This window comes from Pleuronectes platessa, chromosome 6 (genome assembly GCF_947347685.1).
Source record: "Pleuronectes platessa chromosome 6, fPlePla1.1, whole genome shotgun sequence".
In the NCBI taxonomy this organism is placed as follows: domain Eukaryota; kingdom Metazoa; phylum Chordata; class Actinopteri; order Pleuronectiformes; family Pleuronectidae; genus Pleuronectes; species Pleuronectes platessa.
In genome coordinates this window covers 14,041,764-14,064,312 of record NC_070631.1, presented here as the reverse complement: position 1 = coordinate 14,064,312, position 22,549 = coordinate 14,041,764, and the positions used below count along the sequence as shown (strand labels likewise).

At 43.1% G+C, this 22,549-nt stretch overlaps 1 protein-coding gene across 2 annotated transcripts; it reads right to left on the bottom strand.

Annotated features, from left to right (window-relative positions):
* Window positions 1-10,556: 10,556 nt before the first annotated feature.
* Window positions 10,557-21,464, bottom strand: adora1b (adenosine A1 receptor b). 2 transcript variants are annotated; one of them, XM_053425172.1, is made up of 3 exons: window positions 21,443-21,464; window positions 15,141-15,450; window positions 10,557-13,624 (listed from the first exon to the last, which is right to left on the bottom strand). In XM_053425172.1, exons 1-3 carry the CDS (start codon window positions 21,462-21,464, stop codon window positions 12,835-12,837), a joined length of 1,122 nt encoding a protein of 373 aa, XP_053281147.1. In that variant the 3' UTR covers window positions 10,557-12,834. The 2 variants fall into 2 exon arrangements, with proteins under 2 accessions (XP_053281147.1, XP_053281149.1); XM_053425174.1 differs by lacking the exon at window positions 21,443-21,464 and having other exon boundaries at window positions 15,141-15,687.
* Between the last annotated feature and the right edge of the window lie 1,085 nt (window positions 21,465-22,549).

Below are 22,549 nucleotides of genomic sequence, written 5' to 3'. Positions count from 1 at the left end.
CGCCTACTACTGATCTCATACCTCCCACTTACATCTTGACAAACTGTCTAGTTACATGGAAATGGGGAAATTCCAAAATATCCACATTTAGCTTTACCAAATAGGTATTGAGTGGTTAACTAATCATTCTGTGTGGTGGTGGATATGACCAATTATGGCAACATTTAATAAGTTAATGCATGCCTGAAAAACCCACACAAATTATTCACTTAATGACAAATAACTTTAGAAGCTTTTAAACTTTCAGTTTTCTTAGGAACTTACATAATTAAAACTGGGAAAAAAAATAGGTTCGGGATAAAACCTAAAGATTCTAAACACATTGATATTATCTTTCAATTCATGGGAGAAGCTGTCATGCAAATGTATTTTTATTTCTACCTGAGTACAACACACTCATCATGGGACCGGGCCAGACACTTCTGTTATTTCTATGCTTAAAGTAGTGATATGGTTCCACTTTTTTTTATCATAAATAGAAATTTCCTCTTAATCTAAAGTTGGATTCTGAATAAAATGAGGACAAGTCAAAAGGGGCTCAGTTACTTTTTTGTTTTCAAAGATGACAAATTACTGAGGTGTTGAAGCCTTTAGATTTGATTGTTTGCAGTATTACAGTGTGGTTGTTTCTGGCCAGATTCTTTGGAACTATCTCCTTCATCATCACCTTGTGCTGATGCAACACCTCCACTGGCACGATCCCCACGAATGAATGCAATACATTGCATTAGTAACAACGCCTATGTCTCATTCGGTAATGATTAACCAATGTTTCTGTATTTTTCTCAAAAAGAGGACTTGTATTTTTCGTTAGAAATCTCTGCTGCATAACAAATTGTGCAATGGATAAAAAAGTCCAAACAATATATACATATATTTTTATTCCAGAGAACAAATTGAGTGTTGGTTAGTCTATGATCTTGAGAGAGCCTGCTACAGTGCCTTGCATAAGTATTCACCCCCTTTGGACTTTTCTACATTTTGTCATGGTATAACCACAGATTAAAATGTATTTCATCGTGAGTTTATGTAATGGACCAACACAAAATAGTGCATCATTTGGAAGTGGGGGGAAATATTACATGGATTTCACAATTATTTACAAATAAAAATCTGAAAAGTGTTGAGTGCATATGTATTCACCCCCTTTACTGTGAAACCCCTAACAAAGATCTGGTGCGACCAATTGCATTCACAAGTCACATTTGCAAGTCACATAATTAGTAAATAGGGTCCACCTGTCTGCAATTTAATCTCAGTATAAATACACCTGTTCTGTGACGGACTCAGAGTTTGTTGGAGATCATTACTGAACAAACAGCATCATGAAGACCAAGGAGCTCACCAAACAGGTCAGGGATAAAGTTGTGGAGAAATATGAAGCAGGGTTAGGTTATAAAAAAATATCCAGAGCTTTGAACATCTCTCTGAGCACCATAAAATCCATCATAAGAAAATGGAAAGAATATGGCACAACCGCAAACCTACCAAGAGGAGGCCGTCCACCCAAACTGAAGAGTCGGACAAGGAGAAAATGAATCAGAGAAGCAACCAGGAGGCCCATGGTTACTCTGGAGGAGTTGCAGAGATCCACAGCTGAGGTGGGAGAATCTGTCCACAGGACAACTATTAGTCGTCTACTCCACAAATCTGGCCTTTATGGAAGAGTGGCAAGAAGAAAGCCATTGTTGAAAGGGATCCATAAAAAATCCCGTTTGGAGTTTGCCAGAAGCCATGTGGGAGACACAGCAAACATGTGGAAGAAGGTGCTCTGGTCAGATGAGACCAAAATTGAACTTTTTGGCCTCAATGCAAAACGCTATGTGTGGCGAAAACCCAACACTGCCCATCACCCTGAGCACACCATCCCAACAGTGAAACATGGTGGTGGTAGCATCATGCTGTGGGGATGCTTCTCTTCAGCAGGTACAGGGAAACTGGTCAGAATAGAGGGAAAGATGGATGGAGCCAAATACAGAGAAATCCTTGAAGAAAATCTGATGCAGTCTGCAAAAGACTTGAGACTTGGGCGGAGGTTCATCTTCCAGCAGGACAATGAGCCTTAACATACAGCCAGAGCTACAAAGGAATGGTTTGGATTAAAGAATGTTAATGTCTTAAATTGGCCCAGTCAAAGCCCAGACCTCAATCCAATAGAGAATCTATGGCAAGACTTGAAGATTGCGGTTCACAGACGGTCTCCATCCAATCTGACTGAGCTTCATCTTTTTTGCCAAGAAGAATGGACAAACCTTTCCATCTCTAGATGTGCAAAGCTGGTAGAGACATACCCCAAAAGACTTGCAGCTGTAATTGCAGCGAAAGGGGGTTCTACCAAGTATTGACACAGGGGGGTGAATACTTATGCACCCAACAGATGTCAACTTTTTTGTTCTCATTATTGTTTGTGTCACAATAAAATTTATTTTGCACCTCCAAAGTACTATGCATGTTTTGTTGATCAAACGGGAAAAAGTTTATTTAAGTCTATTTGAATTCCAGTTAGTAACAGTACATAATGGGAAAAAGTCCAAGGGGGGTGAATACTTATGCAAGGCACTGTATGTGCAGTCGTGGGTGCATGTTGGGTAGAGGCTGATATTTGAGTATCAAGGTGTTGTGGGCTCGGATGTGTCTCAGTCAGCACATCATGAGTCACTCTGCTCCCACATGAGTGGCCACAGCTGCAGATGAGGGGCAGTGCATTTTCAGATGCAGCTAAATACACAGTTATTTTCAGCTGATAAGTCATAAGAGAGGGTGTTTCCTGCCCAATCCCCCAATAACACTTTTACAAATCAGACAATTGGTTGTAATTGAAACCAGACTTGAACTAAATTAAGCCCCTGTGTGTGTGTGTGTGTGTTTGTGTGTGTAATTGTATTATAGGTTTCTATTGTATGCTGCTTTGTTATTATAATTTTGCTTTGCCACGGTGCGGCACATTATCCCTTTTTAAATGTACAGCACATTGAATTTCTTTGAATTTCCTCTCATAGTAACTTAAATCTATTAATGTCCTAATGAGGAGGCTGCGTGTTGTTCTTGCGGTTTGATGAGGTGATGCATCCTTCCTCATTCTTGACTGCTTTGTTCCTGATGTGGTTGACACATCACACATATTGGAGCAATCACACCCCATTTGCTAATCCATTGTTGACGTGTTTAAGAGATGTGGTCATATATTCTATGAAACCGTGTGTAATCAGCATATGTGTACACCGGTTTCATTAGTCCTTATATGTTCTCAGACCTGATGACACACATCTGCAGTTTTGATGATGATACTCAAAATAGGTTGTAAATCTTTTATTTCCTGTATTTATTTATTTCCTATATTTACCTCAGATTTATTTCTTAGTTTGCAGGATTCTGCAAAAACTACACAACCGATTTCCATGAAATTCTGTGCAGGGGTGAGGCATGATCCAAAGTATAAGCCTTTGAAGTTTGGCATGGATCTAAAATGAGACATGTAAGGAGAGAGATATTTATGAATGTGTGAAATTTGGTGCAGATCAAAATAATTATCCGGTTATATTGAATTTAAATATGGTTTTATAAGTGGACTGTTTGCCCTTGGTGTTATGGGCTCTCCAGGTGCTATTCTAGTTTGTAATTTATATGCCGGAAATGTTAATTCTGCATTGAACTGAAAAATATGAATTGATTTCAGTGGTACAGAAATTAATTTTAAAAACAGATATTAGATATAAGATATAATACAGATACACACAGAGAATGCCAGCTAGAGCGTAGTTGTATTTAACACTTACACAGTCTGTGAACCATGTTATGTTACATTCAGACTAAATTTGGTCTATGCAGCCTCAAATAGAACAACAGCCCACTTCCATTTGACGCAAGGTTATTTCTTTTTATGTGTCTCATGGCAGATCCCTGGGCCTCCTTTGAAAACATCTGTCACTAATTTCCCATGGCGTCAAAGCCTTAATGAATATGGCTCTGTGTATTTTAACAAATGCCACATTTCACTGGGTTTCACCACTCTGCTCTCAGAAAGGAGTCTGGCAGAGACGCTCGAAAAAAACAATTTTTTTTGGCATGACCTTCTTCCCCAAATTTCCCCTCAATGGCAGCGCTGGCGGTTGGCACATGCCACGGAGCTGTATGGGGTGGCAAACTGCGTCATCACAGAACTGGATAATATCATCGTAGAGGAGCGAGACCCTCACTGCTTACAGGGGTGGGATCTTTATGATGAGGATAACCGTGTAACAACAGAGCGGTGTAATGTGGAAAAGGTTTTCCTGAGGCTGTTAAAACACACAGAGAGGCTGAATACGACCAAACACTGAATGAATTTTGGCATTTTAAGGGCAGTGATTGCTCAGGGTGAAAACTCTGATTATGTGTGAAGCAATGCAGTCGTGTATTCGCATGGAAATTCAATGTATTTCATGCTCTGATTTGAAGTAGCTGGCCTGGATCTTTCTGTTTACAGTCGAGCGCTGTACAGACAGTTTTGCAACTAGGTCCTTAATTGTGACATGCCCTGTTTAGTTTCAAGCTGCCTTGTTAAAGCAATCTGTTCACGTCTTATGGTATGTTTCTAGCGGGCAGTTATAAATGCAAAAATCCCTTCCTGTCTGCGGCAGTTAATGTGGCTCCCTGGCCGGCTTCATTGTTCAGCTGAGTTGAGTTTTACGGCGACTGGTTTGCTGACTTTGTGGTGGGACACAGCGACTGTGCAACTCGGAGGACCATCACAGTGTTTGATGTGGACGACGCGTTACCCCATCACCAGGTACTTTACCCAGCCCTGCTGAGTCTGCTGTGCCTTTGCAGTTATTCTGGGAAGAGTTTTGTTTTTATACCCCACTAACCTCTCACAACAGTTTATCTTGGCTTTGCAGGGAGTTCGCCTCTGTGTTCCCTTTGTTTTATTTTCGGTCACTCTGTGTTGTCGACTTCATTTTTCACGATGACAATGAAACTATAAACAGCAATGAACAGCATGTCTAATGTACTGTCTCTGAATATTTATAACACCTTTCTAATTAGTGAGGATACTAAGCATGCTTGTGGGTTACACTGATACAAACACAAACAAAACAAGGGACACAACCAAACAAGAAACTGATCAAAACAGGCAATGGCCAGGGAGGAAACCATATTGCGGCCTCTACAGCCCTCAAGTGTCACTCATATAACAGCTTGTCTGCAGTGACTCATAAGTCAGCATGATAAACGCGACACATATAATTCCATGAACACACTGTAAAGTTGTGTACAGTCATCTGAATGGGATCGTAGGAGCACAAGAGGCCACCGATTTGACTCATGTCTCCCCGGGGCTACAGACAGGAGTGTCACTTCTGCTTCATAAACCCTTTATCAAAATCTACAGCATTAGTCACCTTTGGGAATATTTCTCTCTCCCTGTGTTTAACCACTTAATGGCCATGAAAGGAATCCAACAAACATACAATGTAAATATTTTTCAACACTCCTAGACATGAGTCTCAGATGCCGAACGTGTAATAATAGTGATAATGACACTCTTCATATTTGTGCTGTGTCATCCAATGTCACAGCCAGCCCTGGCTGAGCAACATAAAATACGAGGTTAGCTTAAAGTAGGTCATTCCAAGTGCACTTCTCTTACTGTATGAAAATGGAATTCAATCAAACGAAAAGTAGATCGTAGCTGTTTTAATCTGATGAAACCTTCATCTGGTTCACATCAGCAGATGACTACTTCCCCCGATCTGATGTGGTGGAGTGAGGTTCCAGCACACTGCTGCGGATCAAAGCACAGTTCAACGTCAACTTGATCAAAGCTGCTCAAAAAACGCATGTCATATAAACCATTTCTGCTTATCGCTGTTTTCTTTCCCTCCACTCTGGCTCTGATTCTTTGGTGGAAACCACAGACCCAAAATGTAAACTTCCTCTGCTTCCACTCAGGTACTCTCCAGGATTGGGACACAAACTGATGAGTGAAGCAGGATATGACAGGACGGCCTTTAACCACAGGGATGCACATAGACTAATGTTTTGCAATGACTTGGTATATGTATATAAATATATATATACACACACACACACACACATATGTAAATGTCTATATAAATCTATAAATAAATGCATATATATAAACACACACACACAAATCTATATATCTGTGTATATATTTATGAAAGAGAAACAGATAGATAGCTTCACAAAGAAAGAAGAGAGAATGACACACAACAAAGATTCCCATGCCAGAGGCCGGTCAGGGACACTGTGGTTCATCGTCGGCGCCTTAACCCGAGGCCACCCGAGGGAGTTATACTTTTAAATGATGCTGCTGACAATTTGTATGACCTTGTGTAATGATATAATAACAGTATCAAGCAGCAGGCAAGTTTGGCCAAAAGCCGAGCGAGGGGGTAGAGTACTCCTGCCGAGGCGTGGGCTGCCCCTGCAGAACAAGTCCAGACAGGCAGTGTTGTGTTGACTTTACGGACAGCCATCTTCACCACCACCCTTAAAAGCTCATTACTGCCAGTCATAAGCAGTGGCCTCGATGGGCGTTCCATTCCCTGCCATCCAAATCGCAGCCACAGTGTGTCACTCCCTGAGCCACGATGTCAGCTCTGATTTCATCTAATATTATTATATTCCCATCTCACGTCACATGAAGCAAAGCCGCCACAACTTCTTTTAAAGAGTAGTTTTTTTAATCTTCTAGAAAAACAGAGAGCCTGTTAAGTAAAACAAATAAAGTGCTGTGTTACAGTTAACGTTATGTGAGCTGTAATTCAAACAGAGTGAGTAATAAGGAGGTCATGTAACTTACGCTCCATTCAACAGGTTTTTAAAAACAATCTTTCAGGGAATGGGAAGAGGTTGGGAATTTACCCTTGTTGACAAGGGACAAGCAGCTGATAGAATGCGGGAAGTGAGTCAGGCTCAGCACTTCAGCTGCCTCTGCACACTCTGGCTCAGACTTGTTGAGGCAGGCACTTATTTCTCCCTCTGATGTGTTTGCTCAAAGTTCCCACATGTGGGGTAGCCGTGGTTTGAACTCGCACGGCCTTAAATAAATGCAGCATTTTCCCCTCCGGGTCAACGACAGGTTGTTTTCCTGCAATGCAGAAAAACAACCTGTACCTTGACATTACTCCTGGTGGTTTTGTTAGACGTTGTAAAGCTGCTGACGTCACTGAAGCTGATAGCAATAAATCCAGCATAACACCTTCCCAGGCATTTAGCATTTTTACCTTAGGTTACCTGTTTGAAATGCCAGAGGAGAGAAGCAATAAATAAAAATCCAAACTGCTTTCACTGTCTTTTGATCCTCTACGTCAATCTGAAGTTCATCAGCGGGTCCCTGTGACAGCATGAGGTTGATCTTGGTGTGGGAACATTTTCGGGATCATACTTTTGGGATCTTTGTGAGATAATCAACAACCTCGACCAGCGGGTTTGCTGCTTACAAATCTGATAAAGTGATAAAAAAAAAAAGTTGTTTGTGATAAAAAGTGGACGATAAACGGTCTGGTCATTTCTACTGTGCAGCCCCTGAAGTGCAGATTCTTGTTGTGGTGTTTGCTCTGCTGAACAGTGTAAAACAGGCCAGATTAAGCATGTGGTCCAACTGAACAACAGTGGCTTCACAGTCTATCTGAGCACAGTGGATGTCAATTAAAATGTGGAACAGTGTTTTTTTTTAAACTTTTATCCCCATTCCAAGATCTCATTGTAGATATGTCTCTGGGTTATGATTAGTTTTTTGTCAAGGAGCTAAGCAGGTCTTAGGAAGTGCCATCAGAAGATTTTGAATAAAAGCCTTTGGATACTGAACTGGTCACCAGGACCCGTGGGAGAAGCTTAATGAAGGAACCAGATGTGACCTTCTTCCCCTTCATCACACACAGAGCCAGATACACAGTGCTCCTGGCCCTGCTCATATTTACCAGCAGGGGGCCCTCTCTCACAAGGACAGTCACTGGTGACAGAAATAGAGCTCTGGTACAGGGAATTAGTGTCAGGAGGAAAATGTAGCATCAAGCTTTGACAGCCACATACTGTACGTGGAAAATCTCTCTTTGACCCGAGGACGTGAATTATGTAGCAAACAATGCAGGAAACCTCGCTGCTCGATTTGTTACATAAAAACGTCCTTTTCAATGAAATAATTTGAACCAATTATCCCAAATTGTCTTCGTCAAGGTTGACGCAGGAGGAAATGTTTCCATATTACAACCTTCCTTCAAGGCTGTGCGCTCAAAATGCCTCCTGAGGCAGAGAATGGATTTAAGACGTGATTGATGTTGTTCTAAAAGCCTGTTTGGTGAATGACTGATTGTTCGGCTATATTTGTTTTCTTTGTTTTGCGCACCGAGGCCATTGCATCGAAGGGTATTCACACGTGCTGCGATCCGTCATTGCTGTTTTTGGTTCGTAGAAGACGATTAATCAGAGAGTTTCAGCACTTTTAGATTATATTCACAAGGACGACTGATGACATTAATCCCAGTAATGCTTATCTAAGACGCGTTGCATATTATCACGTTTTCATCTGCCCTGTTCAGTTGTTACAGCATGGATGGAAATTTCCCATCTGCTGTAAATTAGCATCCATCCCTCGTTTTCTGTACGTTTTCAGTTGCAGATTCTCATTAGTGACGATGTCAAACGAATGGCCCCACACAAACACAGATGCTCTCTCAGCACAATCGCTCGGTTTTCATGAATGATTGCTTTTCTGTGAAACCACACGGAAGAAAACCACTAGTCAACCGTATACGTGATGGCGGATGTTGCTCCGCGTTTTCTTGCATAACACCATCATACTGTAAATGCTGATGTGACTTAATCCAAGACAGATGTTGTGGTGGTGCATAAACTGTTCTGACAAGGGGCCTTGTTTCCAGTTGTGCGGCAGCAACGGGGGCCCTACACCTTTGCTTAGTCATGATGCCGGATCAAAGGCCAGGTAGATCAAAGTGCTCCTCGAATTTTTGATAGAGAAAAACCTTCACTGGGACATAAATATCATTCCTTGCATTTTACCCTCAGCCTGCCCCCCCCGTGAAAGAACAGATAGTCGTTGGGGAATTGAAACGTTTTTGTCTGTCAGAGCTTCGGCGAATGTACAGAGCAAAATATTGACCTGACACACGGTTGATATTGATCCAATTAGGAGAATTCCACCGACGGAGATAAGGGCAGGCGTGGCGGTCATTTGCATTCTTGTTATAACAACCCTTTGACGTCAAATTTACCTTAGTTCCAAAACACATGATTACCACGACACATTTTTCTTGTGAATTCCCTTTGCAAACCAAACACATGCAAATAAACTCTGACATCTTCACTCTGATCACAGCAGGCCAGTGCTGTGGGCTCCGCTCCTCCCTTCAGGATCTGCGGTCAATAGCTGCATTAGCACCCAGGGCAGTAGGTTCCCACAGGTAAAGGTCACCTCTGCTATATTAGAAATACGCAGCAGCGGTATTTCCTTTCCTCATTTACTTCTTATCTCTAGTTTCATCCTGATATCCTGCCCTGAAACTTTACATCTTTGCATCCAGGAAACTGAGCCAACATGATGGCATATGTAAAACATTCCAGCAGTTGAACCAGACTATTGATTTGCATTTCTTTCTGTTCAGTATAACATTGCATGAAAGTGCATTCATACTCAGTTTTCATGGATTCCGGACAAGCTATATTTGAAAGAGGTTACAGAAGTGAATAAATTGACAGCTTGACTCAGATTACGTGTTCTCTCCAGGAAAATCTTAAGTTGCCAGATATTAAAGGAATTCACACACAGAGGAGAAAGATGGGCTGTCAGAGCTGTGACAACTCTTGACTGTTATCCAAGAGCTGCTTTCTGCATTATTGCACCGTGGTAATGAGAATTCTGACAGTGCTGCTGAGCTGCAACAAGGTGCCAATACAGAGTAGAGATATCCGGGGCCTTATGTGTTGATTGCTGTGGGAAAAATAATAATACAGGGGGTGCTTTCTTGTCAAGAGGAGTGAATGGGTAGAAAGTATGACTGATATAGTGTTCTGTTTAGAAAGAAAAACACCTGCATTGATGCACCACGTAGGAGGGTGTTTGTATGAATGAGTGTATCATCAATTTGCAGACAGGAAGTGGTTTTGTAGGAGGGAAAGACTGAAAAGCATTTATCTTTAGACCCCCATTTCCTTTCTTGTTTATTCACCTGTTCTGCTGAGGACAGCAGAAATAAACGTCATCACATCCACTTCTGGCTGAGGGACCGTCTGTCTGTCTGTCTGTCTCTACAAGTAATGTCAAATAAAGCAACAAACTAAAGCAATGCAGACTTCAATCGACCCCTTTAGTGAGACTAACTGTTGACATAAAGTAGTTGTTCTTATGAAATTAGTGGACTCAATTTGTCTTCCAGAAGTTATGTATATCACATTGGTTTCTCAGTTACATTGTTGTGAGAAACACAACAGCATCAGGTTAAGGACATTTTTTGTTAAATTGTAATAAATACATGTCTCATGCTGAAAATCAGCTGAGACTTCTTTTGTGTTAAACAAGACTTTGCTGTGCCTTAAACCATACAAAGTTTAATAAAGTTGTAGTCACTGCGAGCAGTTACAGTGCAAGATTGGCAAATAAATACTTGATATCAACAAATAACTTGACATTCTGTATTTACATTTTTACCAGACCAGATGAAAACATTTTGTAACCAGGATATTTATGGAAATCATAATCCAACAAGTAGAGTGGATGCCTCCACCAAGGTCCCCTTAAATTCAACTCAACTCACAAACTTCCACAAACTCATTGATATCAAACCCCACAGTGTGACTGATATGTTATATTAAGATCCAGTTATCATTTCCCTCCCAAAATGGTGAAAATGTTGAAAGAAGCCCTATGTCCCAATCTTAAAAAAAAGTGAAAAATGTCCACACTAAAATAGAATGTGTGCTTCTCTGACCCATGCCACATCCTTTCACAAAGTTTTGTAGAAATTCGTTCAGTTTTCTGTGTGTCATCTTGCTTACAAACAAAAAAATCAACCAACAAACAAACAGACAGGGGTAAAAACGTAGCCTCTTTGGCAGAAGGAATCCGCACTACGTTTCTTAGCCCTGCGATTCGCTGGAGACCTGTCCAGGTGGTACCCTGCCTCTCGCCCAATGTTAGCTGTGATTGGCTCTAGCTTCCCACGAGACCCCCTAAGTGGTAAAGATAATGGATGCATGGACTACGTTTCTTTCACATATTTACTGGCAGACAGGTTTGGATTGTGTGCTCAGTCCTAACGTTTGCACCACAAGTCATTCATCAAGCGCAGAAAAAAACATATTGTACTTCCCACTATGGGGATAAACATCGTAAAGGTCACCTAGAAGAAGAATTAGCTATAGAAAGCACATGATTATCATACATTTATTCATCCACTGTTTTCCTCACATCTGTGATATGTACAGTCTACCTGGCCTGTATGATTTGTAGACAGGTGGTGTGGATTGAATAAAGGTTTCAGTTGACACCGTCACGTCGGTCGTCAAAATGTTCCCTGCTCGTCCCCGACAGAAAGATGTTGGTTCAAGGCAGCGAGAGAAAAAGTCTTACATAAGAGATTGTCACCCACTTAGGAGAACATCAGTGAGACCAGAGCTCGGAGGCTTCACAAGAGACACAGCAAAATGACTTTACATTCTTACACAGTCTTTTCTTTTCAAGCCAGCGACACTGACCATAGTTTAATCTCTACACGCTCCAGTTTGGCTGTATGCAAAAAAAGTTGAGCTTGTCGTGTGGTTAAGACACTCACAATCTTCAGGTTATCCTTTCTAGTCCAGTCCCTCGAATTGAAATACTGAATAAGGCCATGGAAGCCACTGTCTCTAGTGGTCAGTTGTGATAAGGTTATCATCAGTCCACGTGGGGGGAACAGAAAAAACACAGGAAACAAAAAGCCTGATCATAGCACCAGCTGCCATGTAGGCTGGATAAACAGGGGCTTTAAGTGCATCTGGTCTCTCTCCCCTGTGACTTGCTTTCGTCTTGCAGACACGAGTTTCCTGCACGCAGCTTCTAAAAGGTTAGAACCTCCCATTCCCTCCAGCTGTTTGTTTCTTATCCCTGGCCACCTCCGTTTTAATGGATCCTTGCTGCTGGGTGACTGAAGGTCTCCGCTCCAGTGGGGAAGAGTTATGGGAGTGAAAAACATGCACACAGCCTCGCTGCAGAGATATATATCCCATAGCTCTACTTGCTCTGCCACTGTTGTGCTATTAAGACCCTGAAGAAGTGATGAGCATTCACAGCTGTGCTGCCACAGTCTCCTATTTACATAATTTTTACATTCATGTTCTTCAGCCACTGTCAGTTGAAACACACACACACAGTAGTACAGTAGTAAGATGAACCTGCTCCACATTGAAACTCATGAATGTTCATTCTACGGCAAGTTTTGATAATCTGATACTGCGCAACCACGATAACTTACATTGCACGTTTTTGTAATGTTCACACCAAGTTGTTTCACCAAAAGGAACCAAACTGTTAAAGCTTAATATCTTCAGTCTGTTACTAAGATAGACGCTGTCGCTGTCAATACAACTTCCATTATTGCGAGGTTTATAAATACCCTTTTTGCCTTGTTTTTCTTTTCTCACCAAGCCTTCAGTAAATCCTCTCCTCCTGAGATACAGATAAATGACCTTCCTGTATTTATTATAGTATTTATTTCAGTCACTTCATCGTAGCGCTTCAGACTCCCCACTAGATTACATTCAGGTGAGGAGCGAGCCAATGCATGTGTACTGATCATTACTTTTTCAGCCCAGTAATCAGTTCCATCCCTTGGCTTAGACTGTGTTCTGCTCCAGTGAGGGAGGATGCTCTTTAGGCTGCTGCAGTGGTTCGGGCCTCTGGTTCTGCTGCTCAGGTGGAGACGGCAGCTGTGGTGGTGGATCCGACTTAGGGACGTCCTTCTGCGGTGGCAGGGCTTGCAGTGGCTCTGAATCGGGCATCTCCTTCCTGTCGCTGGGCTGAATCTCCAGAGCTGGCGTGTCCTTGCAGCAGAAGTACTGGTGCCAGATTTTCCGGAAGGCTGTGCGGAACTTCTTGATGCGAAAAGCGTAGATGATTGGGTTGACAGCGGAGTTGCCGTGGGTGAGCAGGATGGCGATGTAGATGACGGATAAGGGCTTCTCGCAGTCGGGGCAGAAGAGTGTGATGCAGTTGATGATGTGGAGGGGGAGCCAGCTGACAGCAAAGAGAAAAAGGACCAGAGCCAGGGATTTGGCAAGATTTAGCTCCTTGTCGTAGTACTTGTTGGGGTCGGTGTGGCTGGTGGTGAACTTCTTTTTGTTGAGTTGCTTGTGGATCACGTAGAAGATCTCTGCGTAGATTATCAGCATGAGGAGGAGGGGCGGCAGCACCCAGCTGAAGAAGTTAAAATACACCATGTAGTCCATGCTGATGACATTTTCAAACTGACAGGTGATCATGAGGTTGGAGCTGTTGAGGCCGTCCTGCTGGAGGCGCCACAGGTTGTTCCAGCCCAACATGGGTGTGAAGCCCACGATGAAAGCCACCGTCCAGCATACCACCACCGCCAGCCCCGCTCGCCGAGGGGTCACCACCTGCTTGTACCTGCAGGAGCAAACAACACAGCCTCGTGTCAGCACTTTCTCTAACAGCACTCAGGGGGAGAGCGAGCTTTCTTTTCTGCCTCGATTTTCATTTTTTGGCAGTGTCCTTGTATTTACAAAAATCGAGATTCAGAGGAAAGAGCTATCATTTAGAGCAGAAAGCCCTGGACTCCCTCCACAAAGCTTCTTGCAGGATATTTCCGCTGGAACAAGCCAGCCTCTGAAAACCCTTGTAAGTACCTTACCCTTTTCAGCTCTGCTGGGTTTCATACTTCTTTTCTTCAGAGGAGAACAGAATTATAGTTGCTAAAAGTCAATATCATCTACTAATTTACTACAGCAGCACGAAAAATACAAGCTGCAGTGTTTGGCATGCTACAACCGACTTTCATTGTTACCAGTGTTTATGGATAAGAAGCAGGGGGTAGAGGAAGGTCAAAGATGCAGAGACACTAAAATCGTATCACCTCTTGTGACCCATGAATGACACAGAGGAAGACTCAGCCTTATACTTGCCTACAGCCAGAGAGGAAAACAGTTATCTGATCCGGCACGTTTGGAAAGTGTGAAACAATTAATTCCACTTGGATAGTGAATGGTTGATATGTTGCAATTATAAGAGAAACCCTAGTAATGATAACCTCAGCTTTGTTTAAGTATAGCCTGAGGAAAAGTCTTGAATATAGTATTGATTAGGGATGCATGTGTTAAGTTGTGTCTATGGCTGAAGATCGTTATTCACAGTGAGCCTGATAAAAGTGCTATCATGTGCCTGGAAGAGCTTCTGGTGTCTTAGACATGAGATTAAAGTCTGAGGCCATCACAGACAATTTTCCCAGACAATATATTCCCTCTCTTCTACTACAGGCTTATCTGTGGAGCCTTTCAGCTCCACTGCTCAGCCTTTTGTTTCAGCCTGGCATGAGAAACCACCACTGGTGCTGTGCATCAGATACAGAAAGCGTAGACTGAACAGTGTTGACAGCAAACCTGACCCTCTTTTGTTTTCTTCAGAAACACAAGAAGAGATTCGTGTGAATACAACATCCCTCCGAAACCCCAGAATGTTCTAAATCTGTCACTATTGTACTGTTCCACACATATTAGAGATCCTGGGGAGGGAAGCACTAATCAGAGCTGTTAGGTGATCAGCCATGTTCTGGTTAGCTGTCATGTCAGCACTGGTGAGTCAGATATATGTGCATGTAAAGGGACTGGCATCCTGTGAAGTGAAACAAGACCCATGAGGGAAGCAATGCAAACAGCACAAGAGCTGTGAATGACTTCTGCTCTGTGTGCTTGTGTGTGTGTGTGTGTGTGTGTGTGTGTGTGTGTGTGTGTGTGTGTGTGTGCGTGCGTGCGAGAATCGAGAGAGAGAGGAGGCTAAATTCGCTTGCAAATAAAATAATCTTAATCATAATCAAACATCATCATCATCATCATCAGGATCATCTTTTCATGTGGCACATCCATGTCTCTCCACATAATGGGCATGTGCTGTGAAACCCCCATATTACCTGGTCGGGATCTTGACCCTGAGATAGCGGTCAATTGCTATAGCCAGGAGGGCGAGGATTGAACTTTGCGTCAACACCAGCACCGTGCACGCCACGAGCAGGCAGCTGTAAAAGTGAGTCTGAAGTCCGATGCTGATGGTGATGGCCAGCGGGATGACGAGGGCGCCCACTGCAATATCCGCCAGAGCCAGAGAGACGATGAAGCAAAACGTGTTATCTCGAAGCGACTTGTTAATTTTCACCGCCCAGACCACCATCACGTTCCCGATCACAGACGCGACCGCGATCAGCACCTCCATCCCGATGTAGAAGGGTGGTGCTCCGGGCATCCTCGCAAAAGCACCTATGTCCTTAATGATGAGAATAAGATTGAGTTCAGTGAAGCCAACTGAGCGCTTTTGTGCGTAAAACTGTTTTCCCAACGTGGTATGCGTCCATCACTTCGGTTATAAGTTGCAAGGGGAAGAATCCAGTAATTGTTTACAACAGGATGAAGGCTGTTTCCTTTGTAGCAGGTGTTGAGGTCTGCAGGCTGCTGTGCTGTGCGTCGCTCCTGCTTCTCTGCGCCCCGCGTGCGCCTCTGCTTGGCCAAATACACCTGCCCCGTGCACCGAGTGCAGCGTCCGTCCCGTGCGCTCCGGCTCATACAGTGGAGGGCTTTGTCTTCAGCTGCGGTTTGATTAAAAAAAATCTGCTCTTTAGCAAAGCAAATGAGATATAGTGGTAAAAAGGCACAGTTGCAGCTCCATGCACGCACATGCAGGCGGGCGGGCAGGCGGGTACTCCCTCCTTCTCTCCCCCCCCTTGCAGCGATCTCGGTGAGAACAATGATGCAGTTGCCTAAAATAGCAGTTAGGCGATTTTTCTCCTCATTTTGTTCGTTCCGTTCAGATTTGCTGTCTGTGGGACATATAGGCCTCCTCACTTATCCTTATCCCACTCGATATTTATCTATTTGCTGTGGTGGTGGGCGCCACAGCCTCATGTTCGGTGCAGAAATATAAATGGTGCCGCGGCAGCCTTCTGCAGGATCGTCCCAAGGAAGTCAGGTGCAGAGTTCATCCACCTACTGCCACTTGATTTCTCGCCTTACTCCCACACCCTTGCACGTTTGTGAACCTTGCTCACCTTGTTCAGATAAGAGGTCGGGAAGAACAATAACAAGAGAGAGGTATTACAGGTACAGATAAAGGTATTATAAATGGCAGCAATCATTGTGGCATAGTTACTGAGTGACAAAGAAATGAGTCAACGGTGGTGCAATTGATTTAACAAATCAAAGCCCACATGATTTCCTGATTTAGCCAATAACCAATTCAAAACATCTATAAGAGAAGAAAAAGAGATATTCAGGTGATTCTAAATATATCTTCAAAGACATCCACTCAGAGCTTGAAGCCTCCGAACTAATGGGAAATCTACAGCAAGGCTTGTAAACCTTGCAACGGATATAGACTTATTGATCAGCCAGGTCTGTGAAAAGGACATTACTGCCTGCCTATGACACTGAACATTCTGGAACAGGACACCAGTGACACAATAAGCCATCCTGTCACTCCCTGAAAAACCCCAAATTAACCTCAGGCAACATCCATACTACTACGTTTTGGTTTGAAACCACATTTGAAACCACATTAACAAAAGTAAATGTTTGGAAACAACATTAGTAGACACTCGTAACCGCTTGCTGATTGGGTCTTTTTTCCGGATAATGACGTGTGGCCTTCACTGACATGACCCTATAACATGACCCCCCTTTGAAAGACAACTACCGGTCTGTTGTTTTTGCTGACAGCTGCTGTGAAGTTAAATTCTGCATTTTACAATGACAGAACTGCTTCAATGTGTCAGAGATGATCTATTATTCAACCAATTCCTGTGTTCACAGGAGCCTACCTAACATGCCCTCCTGTTTACACTGGCACGAGCATGCCCAGTGTATGCGAGTGGTCACGTGATAGCTGAGCGTGTTCAGGTCGAGGATTAAAACTGATACAGACCCACTACGCCTTTTCCAAATGAAAACGATGTAGCCTTAAACAGCCAAGCACTGAAAACATACAGGAGGAAACAACAGCACTGGTGTCTTGAGTCTTTTTCCCGCTGGGGTTCAAAGGTCAACAGCCGGCAGCAGAGTGAGCTCTGACCATGGCATGGATCTCTGTTTTCACATCCAGGAAGGGATGACTGCTGGACGTAAGGGGGTCCCAGGTGGTGCATGACTGTGTTTGCTCACAGTTACTCATCTAAGATGCAGGAGAGGGGAAGTCAAGAGTATCTGCTGAGCGTCGGCATGGGATTCAGAGTGAGACAAAAACAAATGGCCCGAAGTAGGGTAATACTGTGGTCGTGAGTTCACACCTGCAGGCACTGTGATAGACGGCCAACAGTTAGCAGAAGCTCCAGTGATGACAGCATCCATCTGGGGCCAGCGTCCCGGTCGGAGGCATTAGCGTGAGGTATGAGGTCTGCCAACAGGCACAGTGGGAGGAAGCAGCCATATGGTCTCGTTGCAGTGATTGGCACAAGACCCGCTTTTGACATTTTAATGAGCTTATCATTGTTTAGGCATAACACATGAGAAATCAGTCATTATGGAGCAAATGCTGTGAGATAACACACTTAGGCTAAAAAATAAGGGATTTTTTGTTTTAAATTAGAAATCAGTCTTTATGACAGCCACTGTTATAATGAGTCAAGCCTCAGTTGAGAGTATTACTCCATCATCTCGGACTGTTGTTTTCTCAATGTGTCCTTTTTGCAGCTTAGAGACTCAGAGCCGGCAGCTCTACACGGGGTGAAGCCAATACCTCATGATGCTGTTAGTGCTGGTCAGTGCAACCAGACAATGAGAAAGAAGTAAAACTATCCTAAAAATAACTTCATCCCAGCAAGGTTGGAATTTCAACCACCCTGAAGTTCTTCTTAGGCAGACAATTCATGGACAATAGCTGCCTTGTGCACCGAGGCTGGAGATAAGGAAATGCTTCACTAGATGTTTGTCAGATTTTGCCACTTGGGGCCATTGAGGCCAGTGAAGTGCAGTGTGCATCAGTTTTATGAGACAGATTATACAGTTCAGTGCTCTCTTCCTGACTGAGCCCAGAATCAAATATCTCAGCAACTTTTCAAATCCAAAATTTATGTGTGGCCTTCACAAAAAACACTATCAGAGTTTTTGATGTGTAAAAAAGACGCTGTTAGGTTATTCAGTTAACTGGCTCTTAACAAAACCTCTTCATTGAACCTAAATCATCCAGGAAGATGACATAGAAATCCCTCTAATGGGCACAGGCACAGTGGAAAATCCTGACAGCTTGAAATGCACATCAACCTTCGTACACTGACAATTTATACGAAGGTCTAAACTGCCTGGACGGAGAAACCAAGCACTGAGCCAGGTCCATATTCAAATGAGAAAAGATCACATAGCGTCCTCTTTTCCAGTCTCCTCTCTGCTGAACTGGCTGGAGAAACAATATTGCTCAGTCATTAGAAAAAAAGCCCCACAGATGAACATCCGTGGTGTTCTCAGCGGACGGATGAACCAGACGGCAGCAACATTACTAAAACTGACATAGGCTTGGGACCTCTTCCTGTTAGCCAGGACTCCTTCCAGGAAAACAGTTTAAACATTTCAAATTAGACCGGAGACACTGAGGAATAAAGGTGCAGCGTTATTGCACAGGACACTGGAGGGGGAAACAAAACACACAAGATGGATAGCCCTGGCTCCGTTGTTTAGAAAACCTTCCGTGAAAATCTCAGATAGGGGGGAATGAGAGAGCACTCAAGCTTTCATGTATTCCCTGGACAATCCAACAAGCACCCTGATAGCTGCTAAACTAATACAGCTGCTGGGAATTTGTGGCCCTTTGTAATTTATCTGGAGACTGGCTCAAAAGAAAAAAGAAAAAAACTGATATGTTCCAAAGCATATGAATCTTTTCTACACTAATTATTTTCTCAAACAAACAGCAATCAATTCACCTTATTTCTTCTACACAATTAAAATAAATTGCCATAAAAGTAATGGTGGATATAAGCAGGATCATCTGTATACACATGAGAGTGAGTACAGGAATAATAGATTTCAGTGCTGAATCGATGACTGCATGGAAAGACACATTACTCATTTCATTCCAGGACAAATAATATTTTTATATTTTTTTCGATATCATCCAGACTCACAAGAATAATAAATACATATTGCTAATGTGGGGATAAAACAACCGTATACTGAGGACAGTAATGTTTTCAAACCGTGTGAGCACATGTTGGTGTTCGAGCTCCTCTCAGAGCTGCCAGCTGGCCGCTCCACATCGTCTCACCTGCTCATGGCCCATAATGGGTCTGGGAAATTAAAAAACGACACTCTCCTGAAGCTTGAAGGTGAAAATTTAAAATGTCAACAGCTAGTTGTCATTCTGAAGAGACAGTCGGCCTTTTCTTTGAACTCCAGCAGGCTACCTCTTCCTGAGGTGACTGGCGATGACAACTCTGTGTCCATGGTGTCCATGGAGCTGAGAGGAACACTTGGTATGCGTTGCTAAGCAATGATATTATTCTACCCCATCCTGATGAAAACGCCTGCTGTGTAAATAAGCTCATAGACGTTCACTGCACTTCAGTTTGAGTTAGTTTCAGGGATTGAAAACATGGTCATCCTCTAATAGAGGCCACAGGCAGCTAGTTAGCTTAGCATAGCAGTGGAAGGGGGGGGGGGGGGGGGGGGGGGGACGACAGCTAGCCTGGTGACAAAATCCACTGACCACGATTACTCAAAAACTACTGACCTGATTTCCATGAGTCTTTATGAAGGGTTGGGTTATGACCCATGCAGGATAATATTGATGTTTAGCTAGGGTGACCATATTTTCATTTGGGAAAACCAGGACACCTTGTCGGGGGGGGGGTGAAGGTGGGGCGGGGCGGGGGGGGGGGGGGGGCTGGGGGGGGGGCGGTCATGTGGAGGATGCTGCTGCTTTAATAGTATTTTATTATTATTCAATTATACCGGTATATTATATTATATAGATAGAACAAGATATTTACAGTTGGTTTATTAACAATGCTTTTCAGTAAAAGTCAATAACAATAACTCCAATAATGACTGAATCGGGGAGGGTCTTTTTGAGCAATGCACTAGTGCAGTCCATGGATCTGTAACTGTTGTGGTGTTTCACTGTGTGAAATGACCATGCAGCCTCCGCTGCATTCGCTGCATTCACTGCATCCTCGTTCCCTGGTCTGAGAAAGTACTGTGTGATCGAGCTAGCACTACCCTCGCCTCGGACAGCTGTTTTGTGCTTCTCGGTGTCCAGGTGGATTTTCAGATAAATTGCACCTCCATTGGACACCGAGACATATGTGCCTGCTTTGCACACTGTGCACAAGGCTTCCCATTTGTCTCGACCCGGTCTGAAAGCCGGGAAACTCTTTAGTAATTCTTCGGTAAACGAGCACTTGCGCTTCGGCATGTTGCTTGCGTATGACTGACAGTCACATTGTCTACGTTCTGATTAATAGGGCTGACAGCATAGGGGCGGGGATTAGGCTACGTCGCACGCAGCGCCGTGGGCAGTGCCCTAGTGCATGTAAATGTAATGGTCCAAAGAAGGTAATTTTAAAAACCAGGACATTTCCTCACTTTCTAAAAATAACCCGGGACACCCGGGACAGGTCGTGAAATACGGACATGTCCCGGGAAATACGGACGTATGGTCACCCTAGTTTAGCGGGTAGGTATCGAGCAGTGTGTGCGATTCCTTGCATATCCAGACAAATATTTGAATCTAGTGCATTTAAATGTGTTTTTTATCTATGTTTAGGCTTTTTTCAGCCACTATATGGTAACAAATAGGGCCAGAAACTGGAAACTACCAACAATATGGATTTGAGAAACATAATGTGGGCGTAGCTATGAGGCTTGTTCAAGGGAAATGTCCGGCCTTTACAGAGGTATGTGCTCTACTGAGTGCTATCCTAGTTCATACTAAAACCAAAGACTTTATTATGTATAAATCACATCTACCCATTCCCATACAAACTAATACAGAACTACACTTTCTCTATCACACACCATACAATGTCGGCAAAGCCATCGAGGACAATTTTGGGTTTGATATCTGGTATTGAACCACCAACCTTCTGGCCCCAATACAGTCCCTTAATTGCTAGGGATCACACAAGCAAGATGATAATTGGTGAGCTCTATATTGCTTTGTTATATTTCTGTTTGTAGGACGTCAAGCCAAAGTTTTAATCTTCTCCTTTAACAATATCTATCCTCTAAGACATTTTCAGTTGATAGAAGTCTAGCATGCAATATATCTGTCTGTATTTTATGTCTGTACTTATTCAGGTATGTTGCTTCAACATCATTTGTTCTCCTTCTGAAGGTTTCCTCATCTGGGCATTTAAGGGGATTCCCAAATGTGTTTCCTTCCCCGTGTGCTTAAATGTGAAGAAGAGGGCGATTCCAACTGAAACCCAAACCCCAAGCTCCCTCATGCAGCTCTGTGGGGAGGGCATCTCTACGTCATCCAACTCTTTGCCCCAAATAAGATTACGCAGCATAAAATACTGAGCTTCTGAAACGTTCCACTGTATCTCCCACGGCGCCGCTCTACATCCGTCTGCACACAGAAAAACAGACGGAGTCACGCTTTCTGATTCTTTCAAAGTTAAATGTGTAACACGTCCATACCTTGGATGTTGAGATGTTCAATATTAAGTGAGCGTTGCACTGAGCTGCTGCTCCCACAGATGATTTTACTGTAGCCTACAAACCTTTCACAGATTTGCATACAGAGCTATATGTAATTATGTGTTGCTCTGTGCTTTTTTATGGCTTACCATGACTTACCATGTGAGAAGATTTATGATTAGCCTCAATTTCTCCTGATGGCTGCGCACATATCGAAAGGGGTCTGGATAATGAGGAGGAATGTTTAATGTCTTTTCCCAACATGTGCTCCTGTTACTGCTGCAAAACAATAATTGGAAGCACTTTAACACCAGCATGTACACTAACATACCGCCCATGATCACAGCTTAGACATGAAATATTGATGCTTTATGTTATATCAGCCGTTGATTTCAATTTTCTAATTTGTCAACAAAGATGGTAATTAGGGGGAGAACACTGTGTAATGGCATAGGGGCTGCATAAACAAGTCTCACAATACAATTAGATCAATTTGAAATCAGTAGAAGCGAGAGGAATAAAAGTACACCTGAATAATTGTAGTTTGAAAACACAAGTCAGCGTTTCCCTTTGAAATCAGACCCTTGTTTTGCGCTTCAGCAGCAGTGAACTGGCTCTCTGCGCCAAATATAGAGGCAGTACAAAGGAAACTGGTGGAGTTCCAGCGAAAGAGAGTGATAATATAATTAGTTTTAGGAGT